General features: G+C 39.8%; 1 protein-coding gene across 1 annotated transcript in view; it reads right to left on the bottom strand.

Moving 5' to 3' along the window:
* The window catches only part of CNTNAP2 (contactin associated protein 2), a 1,356,273-nt gene that overhangs the window by 606,814 nt on the left and 726,135 nt on the right, over positions 1 to 23,324 (bottom strand). The window contains exon 14 of the mRNA XM_026479097.4: positions 8,201 to 8,401. Coding sequence (XP_026334882.2) covers positions 8,201 to 8,401 — 201 coding nt within the window. The remainder of the gene's footprint in view (positions 1 to 8,200; positions 8,402 to 23,324) is intronic.

The following is a 23,324-nucleotide window of genomic DNA, read 5'->3' as shown; positions in this document are numbered from 1 at the left end:
CAAGGTGTTGCTGTGCAGGTATTTTATAGATGTTGGTAAGTCCATTACTGGTTGACTTTCAGTAAGACAGATCAGGCCACATAAGCCGGACGGACCTGATTCAATCAGCTGAAAGGAGGAAAGGACTTGGTCTTCCTTGGAGAAAATATTCTACCCATGGGCAGCAGCTTTCTTCTCATTCTTGAGTTCCAGTCTGCCCCAAGTTTGGACTTGCCAAGCCAGGTCCCACTACTGCATAAGCCAATTCCTTGCAATAAATTTCTAAATATATATATTCTTCCTGGTTTTATTTCTCCAGTTGAACCTGGACTGGTACACTGGCCCATGGAACTCAAGACCCCTCTCTCCTCCCATCCCTAAGCTTCCCCAAAATAGCTCCTGGTCTTCCCTCCCGTCCAAAATACATGTATCAATGTTTTTAGAAATTGTTATGAATTCTAAATTTATTCAATCTTTTACCCAAGATGTATCAGTAAAACCCTTCAGAAAATAAATGACTTTATCTTCCTTATAAAGAAGTTTCTATATTTTAGGGCACATGTTTAAAAACTATTCTTTGCCCTCCTTGTATTCTCATAGCACCTAGCAGAGTATTCTGTATTCAACAAATCTTTGCTCAATGTTTCTTAATAAAACTAGATATTTGCAAGGGATTTTAGAGTAAAATTTTTCTTTCAGTATCCTGTTGAGGAGAAAGGTATTTTTAAACATAATTTACGCACAGTAATCAATTAGGTTTATCTTCATTTTATGATGTCATTGAAATGGTTAATTTTAAATATGATATACAAACAAAAAATGTTGATGATTTAAGTATATGAGAAGACACTTTCCAAATTCTGCAGCGTGATATAGGATTACTTCAAAGTATCCCTTCATTCCTATTTCAGTCATCAAAAAAAAAAAAAAAAAAAAAGGAAGGTATGCACAGGCACTCACAAAATAAAAAGGCAGAAATAAAAAGTCTTCATCAAGTTCTAGAAGGTCAATCTTTTTCAAAGTCACACCTCAAAGCTCAAGAAGCTGGCACCCTGATATGCAGTACCCTTTTAGCAGAGGTCAGTTAAGCTGTCCTCAGTAAATTTGCCCTTAAGATTAATTTATTAATCAGAAATACTGGACTTGACCAAAGGTTACTTGGCAAAGAGCATTTCTAATCAGAGACAGAAAACGTAAATGGCACGAAGGAAAACGTTTGTTCATGGTGGTTGAAGAGATGGGATGGGTACAGATCCTGCTGGGGTTCTCTCGATCTTCACTTTAGTGGGGGGACACTGACTTCTCCACATGTTCGTGCTCTCCTCAGTGAATCAGCAGGCAAGGCTTATGAGAAGCTAGTTTTGCATTTGAACCCCGCTTTCTTACTTCCAGCTACAGTGACCTTCGGTGAGTTTATTCACCTTTCTGAGCCCTATTTTGCAAAGTGCAGATAATAAAATCTAGTTCACATAACTAAAAGAGTTAAAGGAGATAAAACATCAAGAATGGTGTTGGTCAATAAAATTTAATGAAAATCTCTACTCTTTCCTTTATCACCCTTCTCAGAGCAGGTGTTTTTTGTTTTGTTTTGTTTCCATATTCTCTCCTCTCTCCTGGGGCCCCGTCATTCCTTTTGTCTCTTAAATCTTTAGCCTCTTCCTCTCCACTGCCTCCTCCATTTATAAACTTACTCATAACTCCCTCATTTTTAAAAACATAAAAAATTCCCAAACCCTCACTTTGGTTCTCCTGATTAAGTAGCAATTCTGTATTTAGCCATCCCCTCCTTACCATAGAACGTTTTGAAAACCTTCACTTGCTGTTCCCTTTTTCTATTCATTCTTCAGTGGCTCTACCCACCAGAGACCACTGACGGGAAACTCCAGTGGCCTCCCAACAGCCAAAGCCAAGGCCTGGCTTCCTCTGTATGATGTCTCACCACTGACCACACCTCAATTTTCTTTTGTTCATTTTGTTTACTTGTTTGTTTATTGTTAAACACCTCTTTGCTTTAGCTACCTCATTATTAGGATTTCCTAATTTGACTCGCTTCTTACTGCTCTGCTTATCACTTTTGAGTCCTCTTAGTTAGCTGCAACCTCTCCTGCAATCACCTTCGCAAATTAGTGTTTTCTCTCCTTTAATGTTCTTTCCTTGCTCTTCCCATGACCTCGCTGGGTCATCTGATGAAGGCATTACAGCTGCTCAGAGTCATTCACTTTATCTTTACTTCTGGGTATAGGGGAAGATTGCATTTTTCCCCTCTCCTAAAGTTACTCCACAGATAAGCAATCATGACTCGTGTTGATTCTACTACCCACACTTGAAAGACAGTCTTCCCTCTTAAGGTCCAGGGAGCCTCTCAGACATCCAGGCTCCTCCATACTGCGGTGGCCCTGAGCGGAATGTTCTCTTTCTACAAACCCAGCTCTCCCTCCATGCTGTTCACCACGTAATAGCTGGGATCTCCCACTTAAAACCACTCCCTTTGCCCTTTGAGTGGAATCCTTAAGTCATTCAAGACTCTTCTTTGTCTCCTTTCTGTCTCCTACCCTAAAGGTCTCCACTCCAGCCATTCTGACCTCCCTCATTTCCTCCCAAGTACTTGTCCCCTGACCTCCATCTCCAAATAATTACCCATTCTGACATCTCTAAACTAGAATTCCCCCTGCCGTTTTTTTTTTTTTAACTTGTATGAATCCACATGTCAGCTTACATGTTACAATTCCTGATACACAGAAACAATAAGTATTTGTGGACTGATTATCTCATTCATTATTCCAGTTCAGGCTTTCATCAATTCTATCCATATTGCTGAAATAGCCTCTAACTATTTTCCCTGTGATCATTCTGTCTCTTTTCACCACAGCACCCTCTATGGAGAGTCTAGCTGCCTGGGTGTGGAATGTTACTAGATTTAATCTTCTAATTTTCCCTTTTAGTTATTTCTACCTCTTTGCCGCCCCCATTTAACTGAATCCTCCAGTGTTAGTATAATTATTTAACACAGTAATTAACTAGATAAATGATTAATCTTTTGATTAATATACTGACTGGACACAATGAAAATGCTAATCTTTAGCTGCCATCAAACAATGCTTTTACCTATGTTTCAAGAGGCAAACAACATGCTTTCTTATAATGCATAAGGTCAATTTGGAAAATTCACTTTCTTGATAACTTCACCAAAGTTTAGAAATTTTTTTCTAAAAATAGGTTACAATTTCTAATACCAGAGTCATGTTTTCTTGTCTTTTGGAGGCCACTAAATCACAGTTTAGTATCATCAAAGTATATTGAATTTTACACAGCTTACTTTACAGGCAAAAATTGTGAACATAATTCCTTTTCAATAGATACAAAATCTAATAGTAAACTACCCAAAAGGATGGATAATTTATATTGCTTCTTCCAACAAAAGAAGCAATAAAACTATGAGAATAAGACTACACTGAGAAATTAAAAGAAATGAAACACTGGAAACCAATGAACACAACACTAAATATAGTCAGAAAAACAGGAACCATAACAAGTTTACACCTCTACAGTTAGATAAATCTTGATAGATGTAAGGAATAAATACTTCAGCAAAAAAATTCTTAATTAGAAAGTATAATGTTTTGTAAAATAAATATATGATTCCAGTGCATCTAAGTTATACAAATAAGCATTTTAAAGCAGGCTAATAGGCTGTGTCCAAATATAGGGAAATATTCTACCTAAAAGCATTAGGATTGCTGACTAAGATGTTTCTTGAGTGGAATCTAATGAAACTTTCTCTTGGTATCTAACTTATCAAATAAGGTTTTTAAACTATTTCAGAAGTAGATTTCATTGTTTGATTGTTGTCTTTCATAAGTTCAGTTATTACTACATTTGCAGTTCTGAGGATATAAATATAAAACATGTTAACATCCTTTTGGTTTTGGATACCCATTAATGGTTTTCTTTGTTTAGGTAGAATTTGTTCATTCCCAAATTGGTAGCCACCCTCCAAACTCTATGGCTCTTCTCTGGAATAAAGTAACTTTGTCTTGTTTCTATGTCTTTTACAAAGCTGACTAAGAACAACTGAATTAATAGTAACATGGCAAGAATAGATATGACCAAATGAATGGCAAGATCATTACTTTAAAATTGATACCATTTTTAAATTTTGTAGTAATAAAAAGAAGAGATAACATTACTACTCTGGTAAAGTTGTGAGAAACAAATAATGAATAATTCTACATTTGTTGGCCAAACATTTATCAAAATAAAAATGAGGTCCATATGCATACAAAATCAACTCTTTATCATAAGTATCATTAGAAACTATAGAGCCCCAAATGAACTCTTCAGGGTAAGGCTCTTAAAATAAAGAATAACATTTTAAGTGCATAGCTATTACAAACTCATTTGATATTCATTTTAATTGCCATGACTATAATGAATATACTTTGTATTCAAACAGATGTCACAAGTACTACTACAGAAGTTCCAATATAATTCAGTCTTAGTTAAGAACGAGTAAATGGATATTTAAAATTGAATGTTACCAGGAAGGAGAAAAAAAAACCCAATTACAGCAAACATTAGCTCCTTAAAACAGCAAATTAAAGATTTTTATTAAATTGTGTTCTTTCTTATTTGGACATATATAGAACACGATCATACAGAAACACTTGCTACACCAACTACTTCTTTTTCTTGCTTCAGCTGTTCTACAGATTAGCAAGCCTGGGAAATAGAAATTGGGAGTATGAAGAATGACTCAGAAAGGAAGGCTGAAATTCACTGTATAACATTTAGAGACTGATGTATGAAAAGGATTAATAAATACTACAATGCCAATCTAGGTTAGCTGAAGGAGCAGATAATTATGTATGCCATTTTCTTTTAATTGGCTGACAAGTTCTAATAGTCCCTTTAATCTTCTCCAACATGGAGAACTGAAACCTTAAAATCTAACATGAGAGACCTCCACACTGTAAATTAAAGATGGTGTTTCGTAGTGTTCGGTTCACAGAACTGTCCGTGGATGGTTTTTTAAAAGCAAACATTCCTGGGCCCCAACCAAGTTCTATCAAATGAGAGTTCCAGGAGTATGGCCCTGGAATCAGCATTTTGACAAACCTGAACATGGTGAGGCACACACTTGTTTAAAACAACTGCCTGAAGGCAGGATGAGGTAATATTTAAAATTGTATATTTTCATTTCATTCCGATCAGCAAACATTTATTAGTTACTAATCTTTTGTGAGTGAAAATTGTATACATACAATTTTACTATGTATGTACATAGTACATACATACTATGTGCACACAGGCAAGCAGCATATGATAAACTTATTTTCAAAGTACAATCTATTAAGCATAATAATCATCTACAAAGGTCTGGAAACAATGTCTGGAATCACAAGAAAATAATCTGCTATTGTGTGGATTAACAATTAACTCGATTTCAATTTAGTATTTATTCCCCCTGAAAAGGTGTCTGGAGGTTGACAAGAAGTGTGCTTAGCTTATTATTAGAAGATGTAACTGAAATACTGTTTAAAAACAAATTTATCCTACTTTTGTTGATGTTTTAGAAACCCTCTGATTTTGAAAAGGAGTGTAGTAAGTGTATGGGGCCTCTTAGTGGCTACAGGGAGGAGACACAGAGCATCCAAGAGGGAAGAGGGAAGGAATGAAGAGCAAGACCAGGAGCACTAGAAGCAAACTCTTCTGCTTACTTCTAACCTAATTCTCCTAGTGCCCAAACTGTAAACTGAACTTATTTAAAAGTTACATTGTATTTTGTAACCACCAGAGCAAAGTTCAAAAAGCGAAAGTTGACTTTGGAATCTAAGAGAAGAATGGAAGAAAATAAAGCTGATGGTAGCAAGCTACTTGTCTGGTCAGCAGTTGGCCTTCACCCTCATCTGCACCCCAGGACTGAAGACTAATTGAGATCTTTGGAATGCACCTCAATAAGGAGCATTCACTCATGAAACTCAGTGCCAACAAGCCGATGGAAGTTGTTAATTGGAACCAGTGCCCTGGATTTTCTATCATCCTTGGTTAACTTTTCCAGGCACTGAAAACAGGATCCTGTGAAAAAGGCTACGGTAAGTGCAAGTGCAGGGAAGAACAGTTGGGCTGGGGACTTGAAAGGTTTCCCATGGCCCACAGCAGTGGTTTTCAAAGAGTGGTCTCTAAATCAGCAATGTTGTCATTGCCTAGGAACTCGTGTTATTAATTCACTCAGGCTGCTAGAACAAAATACTGCAGGTGGGGGTCTTAAACAATATACATTTGTTTTCTCATGGTTCTGGAGGCTGGAAGTCCATGATCACTTTGCCAGCCATCTTGGTTTCTGGTGTGGGCTCTTGTCCTGGCTTGCAGATGGCTGCCTTCTCACTGTGTCCTCATGTGGGAGAGAGAAACAGCTTGCTCTCCCTCTTTTTATGAGGACACTTATCTCACCAGCTTTACAAACTCATTTAACCTTAATTACCTACTAAAAGCCCAGTCTCAAATTCAGTCACACTGGGGGTTAGGATTTCATCATACAAATTTTGGAAGGATCCAATTCAGTCCATTGGACTCATTACATATGCAAATTCTTGAGCCCCACCTCAGACCTAGTGAATCAGAAACTCGGGGACTGGAGCTCAGCAATTTGTGTGTTATTAATGTCCTGGGTTATTCCAATGCCTGATGAAGTCTGAGAAGCACCTGTCTTCAGGGAAAAAAATCCCAGCTCCACAGCAGAACACCCCATGCAACCCCCAGCACCTCCCTCCCTGCCCCCAGTTTCTCTGGTGTATTTTCCAACCTTATTTCTTCCTGTTGTTACTGAACTCTGCTTTTGCTGAGCTACTTCTCACCATGACCTGAATACTCACTCATATTCTGTCTTCTAGACTTTAGCTTACCCTCTTTCAACATCATCAAATCGTCTTTCTGCCTCTAAGCACCACCTCAACACCCCAGCCATGATCACTTCCTTTCCTCCAACAGCAGAGGCACTAATTGTCTGAACCAATCATGTCCACAATTTACAGATTTTACTTTCTTAGAGTCCACAGGTTACACTCGTCCATAACTCCAGCACAAGGCTTTGCACATTAAGAAACACTCAAATCTTTAAAATATTATGTATAATGTTTTATATAACTCTTCTTTGTAAGTATTCCACACAATATTGCCTCCAATCCGACACTGACTGGGGGCAGCAAATAGCCCATTGGTCTGTGATTTAGCATGATGCTACTTCTAAAGTTGCTTAATATTAAAAATAATCAATACACTACTTGCTATTTGTGAAGTTCTTAAGTGCATCAAACCCTAGAGTAAGCATTTAGTACATGACCCTATGAAATTCTCACTCACCTGCAGTCGGCACTATAATACCTATTTGAATGGAAAAGACACTGGATATCGAGGCTTAAGAGTTCAATTAACTCCACCAAAGTCACACCTGGAGAGCAGCAAGGCTGAAAAGTGTGAACGTTTTTTTCTCCGATTCCGAGCACATGCTTTATTTCTACTCTGTTATACTATAGACTGAGGGATTTAGTTTTCTGTCAACATCTTGAATTTGCTGCCAAGAACCCCAAAGCATATGGATCTCTTGGAAAAGATATTTCTAGTGTATCCTTTGGAAAAATCTTTATTTTCTACACCCCAAACACACACACACACACACACACACACACACACACACATGCCCTGAGGCATCGCTAAAAGGAAGCCATCAAGAAAAAAATTAGGTCGAACTTCTAGAGACAAGCAGATACTGTTAAATGACTATAGACAATAAAGAGCTCCAAATTTTATCACTATTCTACATGCTATTTACCTCGGGTAGCCTTTAGAAGGCTTTTAGCTTTACGTTAAAGACAGCTGAAGAACTCAGAAGGTATTACTTGGAAGTTCACAAGAGGCTCTGATACACTTTTGCCCAAAGCAACTACTGAAAATTAAACACCAGAAACACTCATACACACATATATGCACATAAACTTGAAAAATCTGTAAGTTGAAAACAAAGGAATTTTTTCTGAAAATCGTACTTTCTTAGCTTCATTCCCCAGAAAACCAACCAAGTGATGTTTTGCTTTTTTTCCCCCACAGCTGCCTGCACTTCAGAGACTGGACTATAAGATAATAAGTCACACCTGTTGGATTGTTTAGGTAATTCCGCGCACCAGCTGAGACAGTAATTAAGAGTAACACTCCATTCTCAGCCTACCTGGGGTGTTCAACAGCCTCGACATCTTGCAGAAGTAGGAGACGTACTGCTCACAGTGCTCGGCGCTGCTGGTGACGGCGCTGATCTGGTCCATGGAGGCGCTGTACACGAGCTGCGTCACAGAGTACTTTTCTGGGCTGTAGCCCACCACCGTGGTCTGCATCTGCAGATCGTGAGACACTATGGTCCACACTTTGTCCTCTGTGGGAAGAAAATACCACAAAATGGGTCATTAGTATGCAAGCACTTTTTAAGTGGTAGGAAATAACTGAGCTACACTTTCTCTGAACTGTTGTAGAACAGAGTCGAGGACCGCCATCTATCAAGTTCTAGCCTGCAGGTTCTCCTTAGACAAAGTAGAAAGAAATGCTTTTTATTAAAAACAAATGCAAGGGGCACCTGGGTGGCTCAGTTGGTTAATCGGCTGACTCTTGATTTCTGCTAGGGTCATGATCTCAGGGGGGTGAGATGGAGCCCTGCATCGGGCTCTGTGCTCAGCAGGGAGTCTGCTTCAGGATCCTCCTCTCCCTCCGTCTCTCCCCTGCTTGCTCACTCTCTCCCCCTGGCTCTAAAATAAATAAATGAATCTTAAAAAACAACAACAACAAAAAAAAAACAAAACAAAAACACAACTAAACGCAAGATACTTCCTAAACACAGAGAACAGCTTGTGTCTCTGGTTGATGCTAACGTTCACAGCACTGAATGTGAGGCCCGTCATGTTCCCCCTCCTCCTGACTCCCTAACCCATCACTCCTCTGGTACACCAGGATCTGCTCTCTCCGAAACGAACTGTGCTCTCTCAGGCCTCTGAATCTTTGTCTATGCTGTTTGCTCTAATCAGAATAGGCATCCTCATCTTGTCAACAAATGTTCCTTTCACCCTGACCTTTCAGGTAAAATCGGACACTGCATTCTCTGTTACTGAAATGTTCTCTACATGGGCAACAAGACAAATGAGTAATTACCTTGATGCTTTAGGACCCTGAAAATTTCAATGTGTGAAAAGGAGAAGCGAATATAAGATTGATGAGATTAAATTATAACCCTACATACTCCTGAATTTGAATTAGAAACATCACAAGGAACCCATAATTTTTCTTTTTTAAAAAAATGTGGACTTGTGTCCTAGCTCTGTCCACTGGAAAAGGCCCCAAACAAGGACAACCTGTAGCACCAGATTGTCATCATTCAATATGATTTTTCATTAAGAGGAAACTAGGCTGCCAGGTGAGGTGACTGATTTCAGGGCTGGAAATGCACAAGATAAGCCTGGAACATAATGTCACACAGAAACAAATAAGCTAATGGAAACAGAGGGCAGTTTGAAAACCCCCAGGAACAAATAAGGATGATTTTAACATCAGTAAGAATCTCCTGCGATGGAATAAAATACGTCAGGGATGTTTAATTCCAGGAGTTCATTAAAATAAAAAGAAATGTTCAATCTTGGAAAATGCCAGGTAATCAACTCGTTATTTTGAATATTAGGAAATAAGGGTGAAGAATCCAGCATTTAGCCTACCTTACCTGTAGGAACCTTCACATAACTACACGCTCTCTTTATGGAAGTATTTCAGCTCATAAATGAAGACTAAGTGATGGGATTAGAGGACCATCATTTTGTAACTTCTAACAAAGAGGCTCTAAACAATGGCTACTCACAGCTGTTAATATAACCACAAGTCAAAACGGGGACATGTGCCTTGGGATGGGAGTACACAACACCGTCTGAGAAGCAGAGTGGACAAAATCAAACATGGATTTTACCGAGCTTACAGCCCTGACTGCCAGCTTCTAGGAAACATGCATTGAAAACTGAATATTTGGGGAAGGGGAATATGCCAAATGACCTAACCCAAAAGGTCAGCAGAATCCATGCAGTGTGAAATTCTACCGATTATACAATCTAGTTTTTTCAACAAATTATAAATTAAAGGACAACTCTACTCTCCCAACTGCTCAGGACAAAGCCTTAGGGTCCCCACTACATCCCCCCCCCCCCTTTCTTCTACACTCATCATCCAACCTGTCAGTGAATCCTGTCTGCTCTACCTTCTCCATTCAGGGTCTGAGCACTCCTGACCCTCACCTCCCCGCCCGCCACCGCTCTGGTCAAAGCCCCCATCCCCTCCTGCCCCCAACACACAAAACCTTGTAACCACCCCCTGCATGCCACCCCTGCGCTCTTACAGGTACCCTCCACACAGCAGCCAAGCTGAGCCTCTGAAAATATCAGCCAAATTCGGATACTGCACTCCAAGCCCTCACACGGCACAGGGTCTTGTTCAGAGCAAAAGTCTAGCTGTTGAAACAGCTGAAGGCCCTTTGTGATCCAGCGCCTTGTGATCCAGCCCCGCCTGCCTTGCCGCCAGCACCTCCTGCCCTCCTCACCTGCCCCTTGCTCCTCTGGCTCCAGCCACACTGACCCCTGCCTTCCTCAGACCTGTCAGACAGCCCCTCCTTGGAGCCTTTGCTCTCACTCTATCCTTGGAAATCACAGGGCCCACTCCTCCCCCTCTTGATATCTGTCCCAATGCCACCTTTTCCCCTGATTGCCCCTCCCCACCACAGCTGCTTTCTATCTCCTTGTCAGGCTCTGTTTTCTCCATAGTATTTACCCCTCTCTGCACATTTTCCTTCTGTCTGTCTCCTCATGTTAGATGGGGAGCAGGCAGGGGTCATTTTCAACACTGGATGCACACTGCTTAGAACAGTAGCCAGCACGTAACAGACCTTCACAATATATTAGTATGAATTAAGAAAACATCAATAGAATACAAATAACTTGATCTAGGAAGTTCCTGAATCACTTTGGTTCAAGGTCTGGGTCTGCCATGACCCTCCCGAGAGAGCTTGAACAGGCCATTTTGTTCTAGACCCTAATTTCCCTTCATTTGTTATAACATGCCTCTCCATCAGAATCCTTTCCACCTTGCTCTTCTTAAACCAACTAAAACAAGTTCAATTATGGTGCCCGTGTAGTAACACATTTTCCATAAGATAATGAATTTCCACTTTGACCTTATCAGAACTGTCTTCCTCCAGCTCCTCTAAGACAGCAAAGAAACTACAGTATGTTTTAGTAATTCTCTCTCTTCCTGACATGATTCTGACAACACCCTGGTTGTTATTTATATCCAGACTTTCACGTTTACCTTTCCCTAAGTAAAGATCCATTAATTAAATAAGGTTAGCTTCATCTCTTTTCTGTTAAAATCAGCCTCTGTCAAAACATTTGAGAACACAACACTACTTATGTTTTTTAATTTTAATTTTTTATTATTTTTAAAAGATTTTTATTTATTTGTCAGAAAGAGAGAGAAACTGAGCAAGTAGGGTGAATGACAGGCAGAGGGAGAAGCAGGCTCCCTGCTGAGCAAGGAGTCCAATGTGGGACTCGATCCCAGGGTCCTGGGATCATGACCTGAGCCGAAGGCAGACGCTTCACCGACTGAGCCACCCAAATGTCCTGTACTTACCTTTTTTTAACAAAACAAAACAAAACAAAACAAAACAAAACAAAACAAAACAAAACAAATCCTTATCAGGACCTCATCTTTGTCCTGTAGCAATATTCCAATATTCCATAACTTTCATTCTTTAACTCATAATAAAACAGCATTCTGCTCTGGCCCTTCTTAAAAGTATCATAAACCCCTTTTTAACTTACACAAAATAATGTTCATAAACGCAAGCATTAAGTAAAATAAAATGGTTACCTATAATGGTCTGTGTGAATGACTTTAAAAATATTAACCAATTTGTTAATTTTGATGAGTCTCTAACATCTTGGTCCTAGTGACTGCTTGGCCCTGAACCCCACATCCATGCATTTCAGCACATACATTTCAGTATCAAATTTCAGGGCCATTCACTCATTCAACAAAAATTATTGAGTGCCCACTACATGACAGATATGGATCTAGACACTAGGGAAGCCGTAGAGAAGAAAAAAAATTGTAAATTTTTGCAGTTTATACTTCTGTATTCTAGTGGGGAAAAACAGACAATAAGCAAAAAATTAAAATATGTATAGTTAAACACTGATAATGGTGAGAAAAACTACGACAGGGAATGGAAGAATAGGTTGGGTATAGATGGCAATTTTTTTTTAAATTGAAGTATAATGGAGATACAATATCCTATTAGTTTCAGGTATACATCATGGTAATTTGATATTTTTATATGTTGCAAAACGATCCCCATGACAAGTCTAGTTACCATCTGTCACCATACTAATTACAATATTATTGACTATATTCCCTATGCTATACATTACAACCCTATGATTTATTTATTTTATAGCTGGAATTTTGTAGCTCTTAACTCCCTTCGACTATTTTGCCCATCACCCAACCCCTCCCCACCTAGGAACCAAGTTTGTTTCCTGAATCTGTGAATTTTGTTTTGTTTCTTTTGTTTTTTAGATTCCACATAGGAGTGATTTCATGTATAAATGAAATCATATGGTATTTGTCTTTCTTTGTCTGATTACATTTTTCAGCACACAGAGGAAACTATAAAAGCTCTCGCTCACTACGTGATGTTTGAATGAATAAGGTCCTTGTCCAGCAAGCCACATGAATGTCTGGGGAAAAGTATTCCAGACAGAGAAAGTGCAAATGAAAACATTCTAATTCTGGAATATTCTGGTATTGCTCAGGTATACAAGGAGGCCAGTGAGTGAGGAAGGAAAGAAAAGCAGGAATTAAAGTCTAAGGTGTAATGGGGATGGGCAGGTGTGAGACGGGAAGCCCTTGGCACTGGAAGGTTTGAAGCAAGTTAATGCAGCATGCTTGAACTTACTCTCTGACATACTGTTCTTCATTTCAATAAAGCTGTAATTCAGGAAGGGTTGAAAAAAGAATACACACACACCCACACCCATATATATGTATATAAAGATTTAAAACTTTTTACAGTGTTGTGGCATTATAAAAGGTAATACGTAAACTCTATTTTAATGGCATAAAGCAATTACTGTTGATGCATCTTGCAAATTATTTTTTAATGCTTGTATGTTACACATGAGCCATTGAACAATTCTGCAGATATCCACCATCTATAAGAAAGTAATACTGTATAAATTTTCCTTTGCTGGTATCATAAGTGAAAAATTAAGAATCTTATTCCCCATATTTATAATGTATTATCAGATATGTGTGTAATGCAAATAGAAACTACTAGGTATGGCAAATTCTAAATTTCTGCCCTTGTTCCATTTTCATGAAGAACTGATAAACTAGTATATTTCAAATACTCTTTTGGATTAGTGCGCTATGAAAGTGCCTTCTGTGATTACTGGGAGATCAGTATCTGTTTCATCATGCAATCGCATATTTAAAAACTGTCACACTGCACAATGTTTTCAATACAGATGATTTAATTGTATTTTTCAAATACTGGGACACTATGGAGCATACTGTGGAAATGCATCCTTCTGCTTGGCAATAAACAGGGTCTTCAAGATTACCCAGCTTACTTGTGTTGACATGAGCACATCAGAAAGGTCCCTCTGCTGCCTCTACCAGTGACCCTGCAACCTTATCCTATCTGTATTTAGTTCCTTGTATGGCTGGAGTTCTGACCAGGAACTGATAAAGCCAGGAAATGACCAGTGGAAAAAAGCAAAGAATAACTCCTCCGAGGACGGAACCAGTTTCTTTATCATGTACATATAGCTGTTTTTGACTCTTTTCCATGTCATCCATATACAGTCTGCAGTTCACATTACAGAGCGTATTTTAATAAAAGTCCAATCTGAGCTGAATCCAGTGAGGAAAAAATGTATGTATCCTATACATCTGCATCTGCGTGTTTCTGACTTTCAAACCATAGCACTGTACTGGTTGAGGACCGATTTGTTAATCTGAGAGCTTTGTTTTCTCACCTTTATTCATATTAACTCTGAAATAATATTTTAAAAATATATGATAAACTATCTAAATTTAAAATGGCATATAAAACATACTAGAGGGGAATAACCTCTTGCAGTCCAAATTCCTTAGAAGCCCGACTGCCTATTATAGTTACTCTTCAGGAATGACTTTGGGTTTCTCACTCTTAGAGTAACAAAATGGGAAGTGAACTATGGTGTACGCGTCACCCAAGATTTTCCATATTGCATGTAAATCTTGGCCTGCTGGATAAAACTAGTGGATACAACTTTGTACATTCTTATATTTCTCCTCCAATAAACTGCATTCCAATAACTTTACCTGTGGCTTTCTTTGGGCATAGAAGTCTTAATGGCTATTATCCTGATTCCATCAATAAACGACTGAGCACTAACTATGAGCAAGATATGAACAAGGATCTCCAACTAAATGCGACAGCATTAATAAGAATTGCTTTTGCAAAACTTAAAATTTGTAGCCTTATTGGTACCCACATCCAAGGGAAGAAGCCTAATATTTGAAGGAAGCCATGTTCTCATGTGAAAAATTTTGAATCCCAGACAACATCAATATAACATCTTAGAGGACATCCATTTTGACTCTCTTCTATTAGAGATTAAGAAGCCAAGTCTCAGGAGTGATAAGTGACTTGCCCAACTGACTATAAAGAGTTAGTGGCAAAATGATGGAGACTGTGTCTCTTGGTTCTAGATTTAATGCTCTTTTCACTCCTTATCCCTTTGACCCAGTGGTGACATGGTTGGTGACACATCAACATTTTGATTGTCTTCCCCTTAGCAACCTGCTAATTTTCAGGGGGCAGGGGAAACATACAGATAGACTTTTTAAAAATGAGATTTTATTTATTTATTTGAGAGAGAGAGAGCAAGAAAGAGATCACAAGACAGGGGAGAGAGGCAAAGGGAGAAGCAGACTTCCCACTGAGCAGGGAGTCCGATGTGGGGCTCAGTCCCAGGACCCTGGGGTCATGACTTGAGCCACAGGCAGATGCTTAACTGATTGAACTACCCAGGTGCCCACAGATAGACTTTTTAAATGACAACAATATATAACCTACTGCACTTAGAAAAATGTCATAAAACAGTAATGTAATTCAATAATGCACACATTCACAACTATTTAGGGAGCTCCTGATTGGTTTCATCAGTTAGGTTCTAGGGATACAAGAATGACAAAGACTTGAGGTCCTATTCTCAACAGGCTTGTAGTCCACTGATAGTGACAGAATGTTAAGCCTAAAATTACAAATCACAAACAAGTGCTAAAATAGAGAAATGCACAGGCTAACTGTGAGTTCCTACAGAATGTCCATATGACCCAGATTTAAGAAAGCTGTGAAATGACCGGGTGGACATGGCATTGTTGGTGAATCATGAAGGTGAGTGATGACCTATATGAAGGGTAGGGTAAGGCCAGTTTCATTCTTCTTATAGTTCAGACCAAACACTTTGGAAACAAAAAGGATTTAGTAGATGAGATCTAGATCAATTGGGAATTGAAGGGTCTGCAATAGTAAAATATAAGATTGCAGAGCCCTAACAATTGTGCATGGGTTGAAAGGTCTACTGCATGGTTATAGGTGGGTGTTGCAAACCTGTGGAGATAAAAGATCGAATCATATTTTAAAAATACTTCTTCAAGGCTATATATGACATGCCCACAGCTAACATCATCCTCAGCAATGAAAAGCTGAAAGCTTTTGCTCCAAGATCAGAAACAAGCCAAGAGGAATAAGATTAAGGATATACACGGGCTTTAATTTTCTGTTTGATGTTGTATTTCTTAGTCTGGGTGTTGGATATAAGCTAGAAATACTTCATATGGAAACAAACAATTAAAGGGTATCTTATTTCAGGTAAACTTTATACTGAGATCCAGATTTACACAAGGTTAATAATCTAGGAAATACTGGTCATTTTACATGGGCTCTGTGTGCTTTAGTAAGTTGCAAAATAATTTCTTAAATAGTTACCACTCGTAGTTATTTAAAGTACTAATTTCAACAAAATTGTTTATAAATCTTTCAGAAAGACTCTCAGCATAATGTTAGGTTATAATATAGTTTTTTTTTTTCTTTTTCAGTCATTTTAAGAGGACCTATTTGAAAATCTCATCAGTCTTCCAAGTGTATAAGTTTGAAGACCAGAAATTTCATAGATCATTATTTTGTTTAGAAGATTTCCTCAATAAGTATAATCCTACTGACATAATTTAAATGATTAGAAATGTGGTGTCACATTTTTCTCCCCCAACAGATACTGTGCGAGCATGACAAGCCTCTCTGGAGCCTAGCCTCTAAAACCACAGAAGCCATGTCACAATGGCGGGCCGTGGTGGTGTGAACCATTCATAACACCAGCTATGTATGCAGCTCAGGTGGCATAAGCAGCTCTAATCACGTGTCGAGAAATAAGGTATGTCAAGCAGATGGAACCTCTGCAGGAAGTGCTAAGGAAACGAGCTAAAAGTACAGATGATGTTCTGCAGGTGGTGGAAAGTGTTGATTATTTTTATGCTCACGATTCCAGCCCAAAGATGGATGACAAATCGAGTGCTGTGAACATGTATAAATAATGGTGGATCATTCTCACCCACATGAAGAACAATTTGGAGCTTATTTGTGTCTTTTTTCTGAGAAGGCATTAGCTATTTTCTGGGAAGAAGGATATTTGTTAATGTTTTTGTTCCATTGCAGGGATGTTAAAATTCTTTTACAATACGGCTGGAGTTATTGACTGCATTTATGTCCATACTTAGACAAGCTAATCTTCCCTTCCCTTTCCTCTTACACTGGGTGAAGATGTGGTGCATGTGTATTTGACAGTCAGGAGCCCATCTCTGTGGCAACAAGGAGTTTTCTGCCCCATGTGGCAAGGAAATGCAACTCTTGTAACAGAAATGAGATTCGGATCTCAGTTCCAACCTGGGACTAAGTAAATGTCATCCAGGATCAGTGACTGACCATTCCTGTGGACCTTTATAGATAACACGTGTTATTTAAAAATACCTTGAAATACTGCACACACTAGGTTAAAAAAAAAAGTCACTTCCAATAATTACTCCCCCACACTGGTCTACCTGTTGTCGGCTGTGACAAGCAGCTCTGTCTCGGGGCTTGGCTGCCTCTTGTGCCTTCAAGGTGCCTCCCCCTTGTCTCAGGACTAAGTACTTCACTTCTGTTTAGTCTTGACTTGAACGGCCTATCTCACTGAGGCCCACCCTCCCTGCCTTATTCAAACTTACCACCCACACTGCCCCTTACCTTCTCCATTCCTTGTCCCATAGCACATATGGCCTCCTAACATAGTATATCATTTACCTACTTGTAATGTTTATTTTCTGCTGTCTGTCTCCTCTACCACCTTCCTCAAAGACTATAAACTCCACTATGCTGGAGAACTTTTTTTTATATAACTTTTTTACTGGTGAATCTCAAAGTCTTAGCACAGTGCCTAGGAGTCTGCAGAAGTTCTATAAATACTGTGCTAATTATATACCTTATTCCTTTCTTCATTTAGCTTCCAACAAGCCTCTATCACTACCATCATCAGCAAGTCCTGTAAAGTACCCATTTGAAGTAGGGGGTTATAGCTCACACCAGAGAGCTCTACAATATTAAGCTTCAAAAAATAAGCATTTAGAAAGTCTTTGCAGGTGAAACCATCAAAGTGATATTTGAAATGACAGAGGACTGGTATTGTACTTGCAATATTTACACGATATTAAACTGCAATGATTTTTAAAAGAGCAACATAAAAATATATCTAAGGTGCAATGAGCATCTTAAAACCATCTCTGTTTCTTTCCAGGTTGAACAGTAAGAGAGTGAGTGTTCTGTGCTAAGCATGTGGATGCCTCCTTCCACGGCAGAGTGTCAGGAGTAGAGAAGATTTCATTTATGAACAACGTGCTTTATTGCAAGCACTGTTCTAGGCCCTGGGCACACGAAGATGAATAATGGCCATTTAAAGCCACCACAGAGCTGGTGGGAGGAGGTACGAAAAATAAGTAATTAAGGTATAAGCTGAAAAAGTAACTGCTAATTTTCAGGCAACCGCTAGAATAATCCAAGTAATCAGATTTACTATATAAATCATAAACCCACTTTTAACCTACACCAGGTTCTTTAATGTATGAATCACTTAAAAATTCTCTAGCATTGTATTTTATATATATTTTATTGTTGGGGAATTTTATTTTCTGTTAGTACATAGTTTAAACAAACCTAACTTATAACAGGCTAATTTGAGAGATTACATTCTTTCTGAAGTTTCTGTCTAAAAAGCTTTGATGTAGCAGAAAACATACAATTGGAAATGACAGTTTGATTTGCTAGTAACAGAATAGAATCTTATCAGATGGCCCTTCCTTTCATGTTGACCTAAGCGCACATCACTGTCTGCTCCCTGAAATTTTGGAAAATCAAACATATTCTAGCAGTTTACCTCTTTAGGGACAGGAAGGGCCATGGTGTAAGCAACTCCCCATTAGAGGATTTGGGGCCCTTCCTCCCTTCTTCCAAACCAGGCACTAGGCTTAATTTAAAAAAAAAAAAAAAAAGAAAGAAAGAAAAGATGATGATACAGATAACATTTATCACTTTGGAAGAAAATCCCCAAATAATCAACTCCTCTAAGTATTTAATTTTCCCCATTAACTCAGTTTCTATTCACTGAAGCAGCCCCCATTGTGAGGAACATTAGCAAGACAGTCTGAGAGATTAAGTTCCTTGGTAAGGATAATTAGCTAGAAATAACTTTTTAGGGAAAGAAACCCTTAAAATATCAGAGTTAACATATTCAAAGGGACTAAAACTGGTGTTCTCACTTTAATTTTAACAGAAGTACAAACGTATCCAGTGATTTCACTTTTTAAAAATGATTCTCTGTGAAGCTTCCTAAATCCTAGGTTGACTCTAAACGCAGCAAATTCTGCCCCATGCCAGGAACACCACCACCTGCCCGAACTCGTCTCAGTCCATCAGGGTACAGATGTTAAGCACTTTGCAAAAAATACTGCCCACATTCAACTCCCAGTACCATACCAACTTCAAGTTAGATGTCCATCCGTCTCCATCTGCTTCCCTAAAAATCTATGTTTACTAGTGGGTTGGCATTTTTCATGTCATATTTGTAACATTTTTTGTAGCCACAACTTTGTGAAGTCAGTGAGGACAATGTGGGCATCACTGCCACTGCTTAATCCTTATTGTTTAACAGAGTACCTGGTACAGGTGGCTCAGGTGCTCCATAAATACCTGCCAAACTAATGAAGTCATATTGGGCATGATAAAGTTAATGCATATATGGGGACCCACGGAATGGAGGCTGCCCAATTATGAAACAATTGGGGAAACTGAACACTGGATATTTAAAGCTATTAAATTATGGTTGGTTTTTAGCTATGATAATATGATTGTGGGTATGCTTTTTAAAAAAGAACCATGGCCTTTAATAGATACAGGCTAAAATATCACTGAGGTCTGGGACTTGCTTCAGTGTAATTCTGTGGTGGGAAGGAGAGAGACAAATGAAACCAAATTGGCTATTACCAGCCATTTGTAAAAGCTGGGTAATGGGCACCCAAGACTCTGTGTGGTGTTCTAGTTTGGGATATGTTTGGAGGCTGATCACCAGCAGACAAAATACAGACTTCAAACAATAACCGAGAGATTATTACAATTTGTATTCATTTTATGTAGGGATTTTTAAAGCCTGTTTTTATCTTGAATAAGGGAATGACCATCTCATGAGTATTCCCATGACTTATTATCACTACCCCTCAATTTTTAGAAAATGGGACATGGTTAACATAATTGATGTGCAATCATCAAATATAATTTAGAGGCAGTGGGTATTTATTTTGGAAACATAGTAACGAGGAGGAGGGGCGGAGAGCACGCGCAAGTGCACACAGGGGGAAGGAAGGAAGAAGAAAGACAGGGAAAGGACAGAAAGTGGGGTGAAGAAGATACCTGGAGCGTTTTACAGCATCCAGAATGTGCTCTGAGCTACAAAAGGGGACGTGAAGGCAGACAGATCACCTGAGAGAAAGAATAAGACCTGGCAAGGACCAAAAACTCTGGCCTAAGGTGGACATGCTCATTACAGTCTTAAATGGGTAGAAGAATCAAAAGAAGAGTATACTGCATGGTGCACAGAATTTATATAAAATGCACACGGCCGCATCCATAAATGAAGTTTTAGTGGAATACGGCCACGTGGAGTTGTTGACATACTCCCTCCGGCGGCGGCTGCACCATGTAGACAGAGTCACGTAGTTGTGACAGAGACGGGGTGGCCCACAGAACCTAAGATACTCACTCTGCGGCCCTTTATGGAAAAAGGTTACTGACCCCTCAACAGAAGTGACAGGTGAGACAGCAGAAAGATGGAAGAAGAAGGAGAAAAACATCTAGCTGTACTGGAATGTGTGAGCCTCCTAGAATGAAGCTGACAGATGACACGTCCAAAGGCGTGACCAAGCGAGGGGACAAATCAGTTGGAGGATGACGGAGGAGGATGTGACACACCCCAGCCCAGGGTCTGCTCCAGTTTCCTGCATGCGGAGAGAATGGTCATCGAAGTATAAACTTTGACAAACCTCTTAAAATTTTTTTGTATAGGCACGCTTAAATTCTCCAATTTAGTTATTTCCTCTACTGTTACGAGTGTGAGGTTGTTTTCAAATACAACTCAAAAACACTACCAAGGTATTATCTGATATATCTGAATCCAAGCGAACCTACCGCACTGGGCTAAGGAGTGTGCTTGCAAAGTTCGTATCTACCCAGAACCTGTAAATGTGACCTTTTTGGAAAATAGGGTCTTTGCAGATACAATCAAGTTTAGATGGAGTCAAACTGAATTAGGATGGGTCCAAACCCAATGACTGGTGTCCTCTAGAGAGGGGAATATGGACACACAGATGTAACACCATGCGACAATGAGACAGACATTGGAATAATGTAACTACAAGCTAAGTAACGCCAAGGACCACAACCGCCAGAAGGTGGAAGAGGTAAGAAACGGTCTCTTTCGAGACTTCAGAGAGCACAGGACTCTGAGGCCACCTTGATACCAGATCTACAGCTTCCAAGACTATGAGAAAATTACTTTCCCTTGTTTTAAGCCACCCACCCATTTGGGGGTCCTTGGTTACACCTATCAATCACCTCTTCGTCCTGCGCAAGCGTTTAACTCCTGTTCTGTATTCCAGGTGAAAGAGGGAAGCAGTGGAGGCGTCTTTACAACGCTGCCTTATGTGGGCAATTCGAATTGTTTTACCCGGCGTGGTGGTAAGCATAGGAACAAGACACAGTAGAAATCTTTAACCAGCTCACAGCCTGGGACTTGTGCACTGATAACCACAGTATGCGATGCTGGGGAGGCCTACAGATGGGACACTGAGTGGAAAGAATGTGCTTTATATGCAGTCCCGATCTGCAGGGGCCAAGCTCTTATGCAACCGCAATCACCCCATAGGGGTTTGGAATGCCTCTTGGCTCCTCTGCTGATACAGTTAATGATCCTTAGAATTCCTCTCTCCCATCCCATGATGTAAGTGGTTTCCTGCACTGCCTTTCACCTCTGCACCATCATAGGGAGGCTCCAGCAATTCTGGTATTTGCCTGATCTACTGTTGCTGGCAGCGCTGAGGGCTGGAAAACCTTGGGTATTATTCCACATCAACATTCCACACGGGACCACATGGTGTCATTGACTGGAGCAGGACGCGGGTACTCGGCAAAGGGCCTGAAGCCCTCTGCCTCAAGGCCTAGAAGAAATAATCATGTGATTAGATCCCCAGACAAATATTTCTGAATTGCCAGTGAAAGTCAAGTTTGCAAATTGGAAGTTTCCACCTTTGCTGAGAACCGGCCAGCTGCTTATCAAGGAATGTGGGTTATGTGGTGTGTGGTGTGTGGTGTGTTTGTGTGGGGGGGGGACAACTAAAGAGAGGGGATTTAAACCTGGGAAAGGAACTTAGATGAGCTTAAGGTATTCGGTATCTAACTCATATAGTATCAGTGGGCATCATCAAAGTTTGTTTGTTTGTTTCTTTCTTTCTTTTTTCTTTCATTCACTCATTCAATAAACATGCCCCACTTACTCTGGGCCCTGAGGCCATAAGCTTGCTCGTGGTGAACAAAACAGACCTGGCCTTGACCTCCAGAGACTTTAACAGAGATAACATAAAATAAATAAATAAATAAAAACTCAATGGGACAGGCCATTTGAATAAACAGAGAGCCATGTTAAATACTCACAAGAAGGAAGCCGGCAGGGTGAACAGGGGCAGCTTCTGAACAACTGGTACTTAAACTGGCCCTAAAAGATGAAAGAGCTGGTGGTAGGAGATGAGGATGGAGGGGAGACCAGGGGACAAGGGTGGAATAGGGGAAAGTTCCAGGCAGACGGAACAAATGATGCAAAGGTTCTAAGGTGAGAAAGAACTTGGTGGGCTCAGGAAACAGATGGGGCTGACTCAGGCGGGTGGGGTCAGGCTGGGGAGCCCTTCTGCTCAGGGTGAGGCCCTAAGGAAGGTGCAAAGCAGGAGAGGAAGCATGGAAAGTTTCCACGCAGGGAAGCAACACAGTCCAATTTCTGTTTATAAAAGATCACTCTGGTAGTTATTTGAAGAACAAGTTAGAGTTGGTAAGAGTGGGAGCAGACAGGCAATGTATAGCCCTGAATAAAGATGACGGTACCAAGAATTAGGGAGGTGGCAATGGAAATATGATGAATGAGTTTGAAAAAAATTTGATAGAAAACAAAATAGAAATTATTGATGGGTTGGATAAGGCAGGTAGTGGAGAGAGAGAGAGGTGGGGGAGGGAACGAGCAGGAGAGAGACACGGAGACGGTGAGGAGAGAGAAAGAGAGAGAGAATATGTGGGATGATTGCCAGCCAGCTTTCTGGCTTAAACAACAGGTAAATGGAAGAACACATTTTTGCTGATGGAGTGATCAAGAATTCCATTTTTAACAAGCCAGACTCAAGATGCTCAAGAGACAGTTAATGCTTCTATCAAGTAAACAATTAGATATCAACATCTGGGGCCTAGAAGAAAGGTCCCAGCTTGAGATGTGGCTGTTGGTGTGATAGCATGTAGACTGTATTCAGTGCCACAGAAACTAACGAGAAAAGTGAGGACAAGTGTTTAGAAAGAGCAAGATGAGCCCAGGACAAGGCTTGGGGTC

Source organism: Ursus arctos, unplaced genomic scaffold (assembly GCF_023065955.2).
Source record: "Ursus arctos isolate Adak ecotype North America unplaced genomic scaffold, UrsArc2.0 scaffold_3, whole genome shotgun sequence".
NCBI lineage: Eukaryota > Metazoa > Chordata > Mammalia > Carnivora > Ursidae > Ursus > Ursus arctos.
This window is presented reverse-complemented; position numbering and strand designations above follow the sequence as displayed.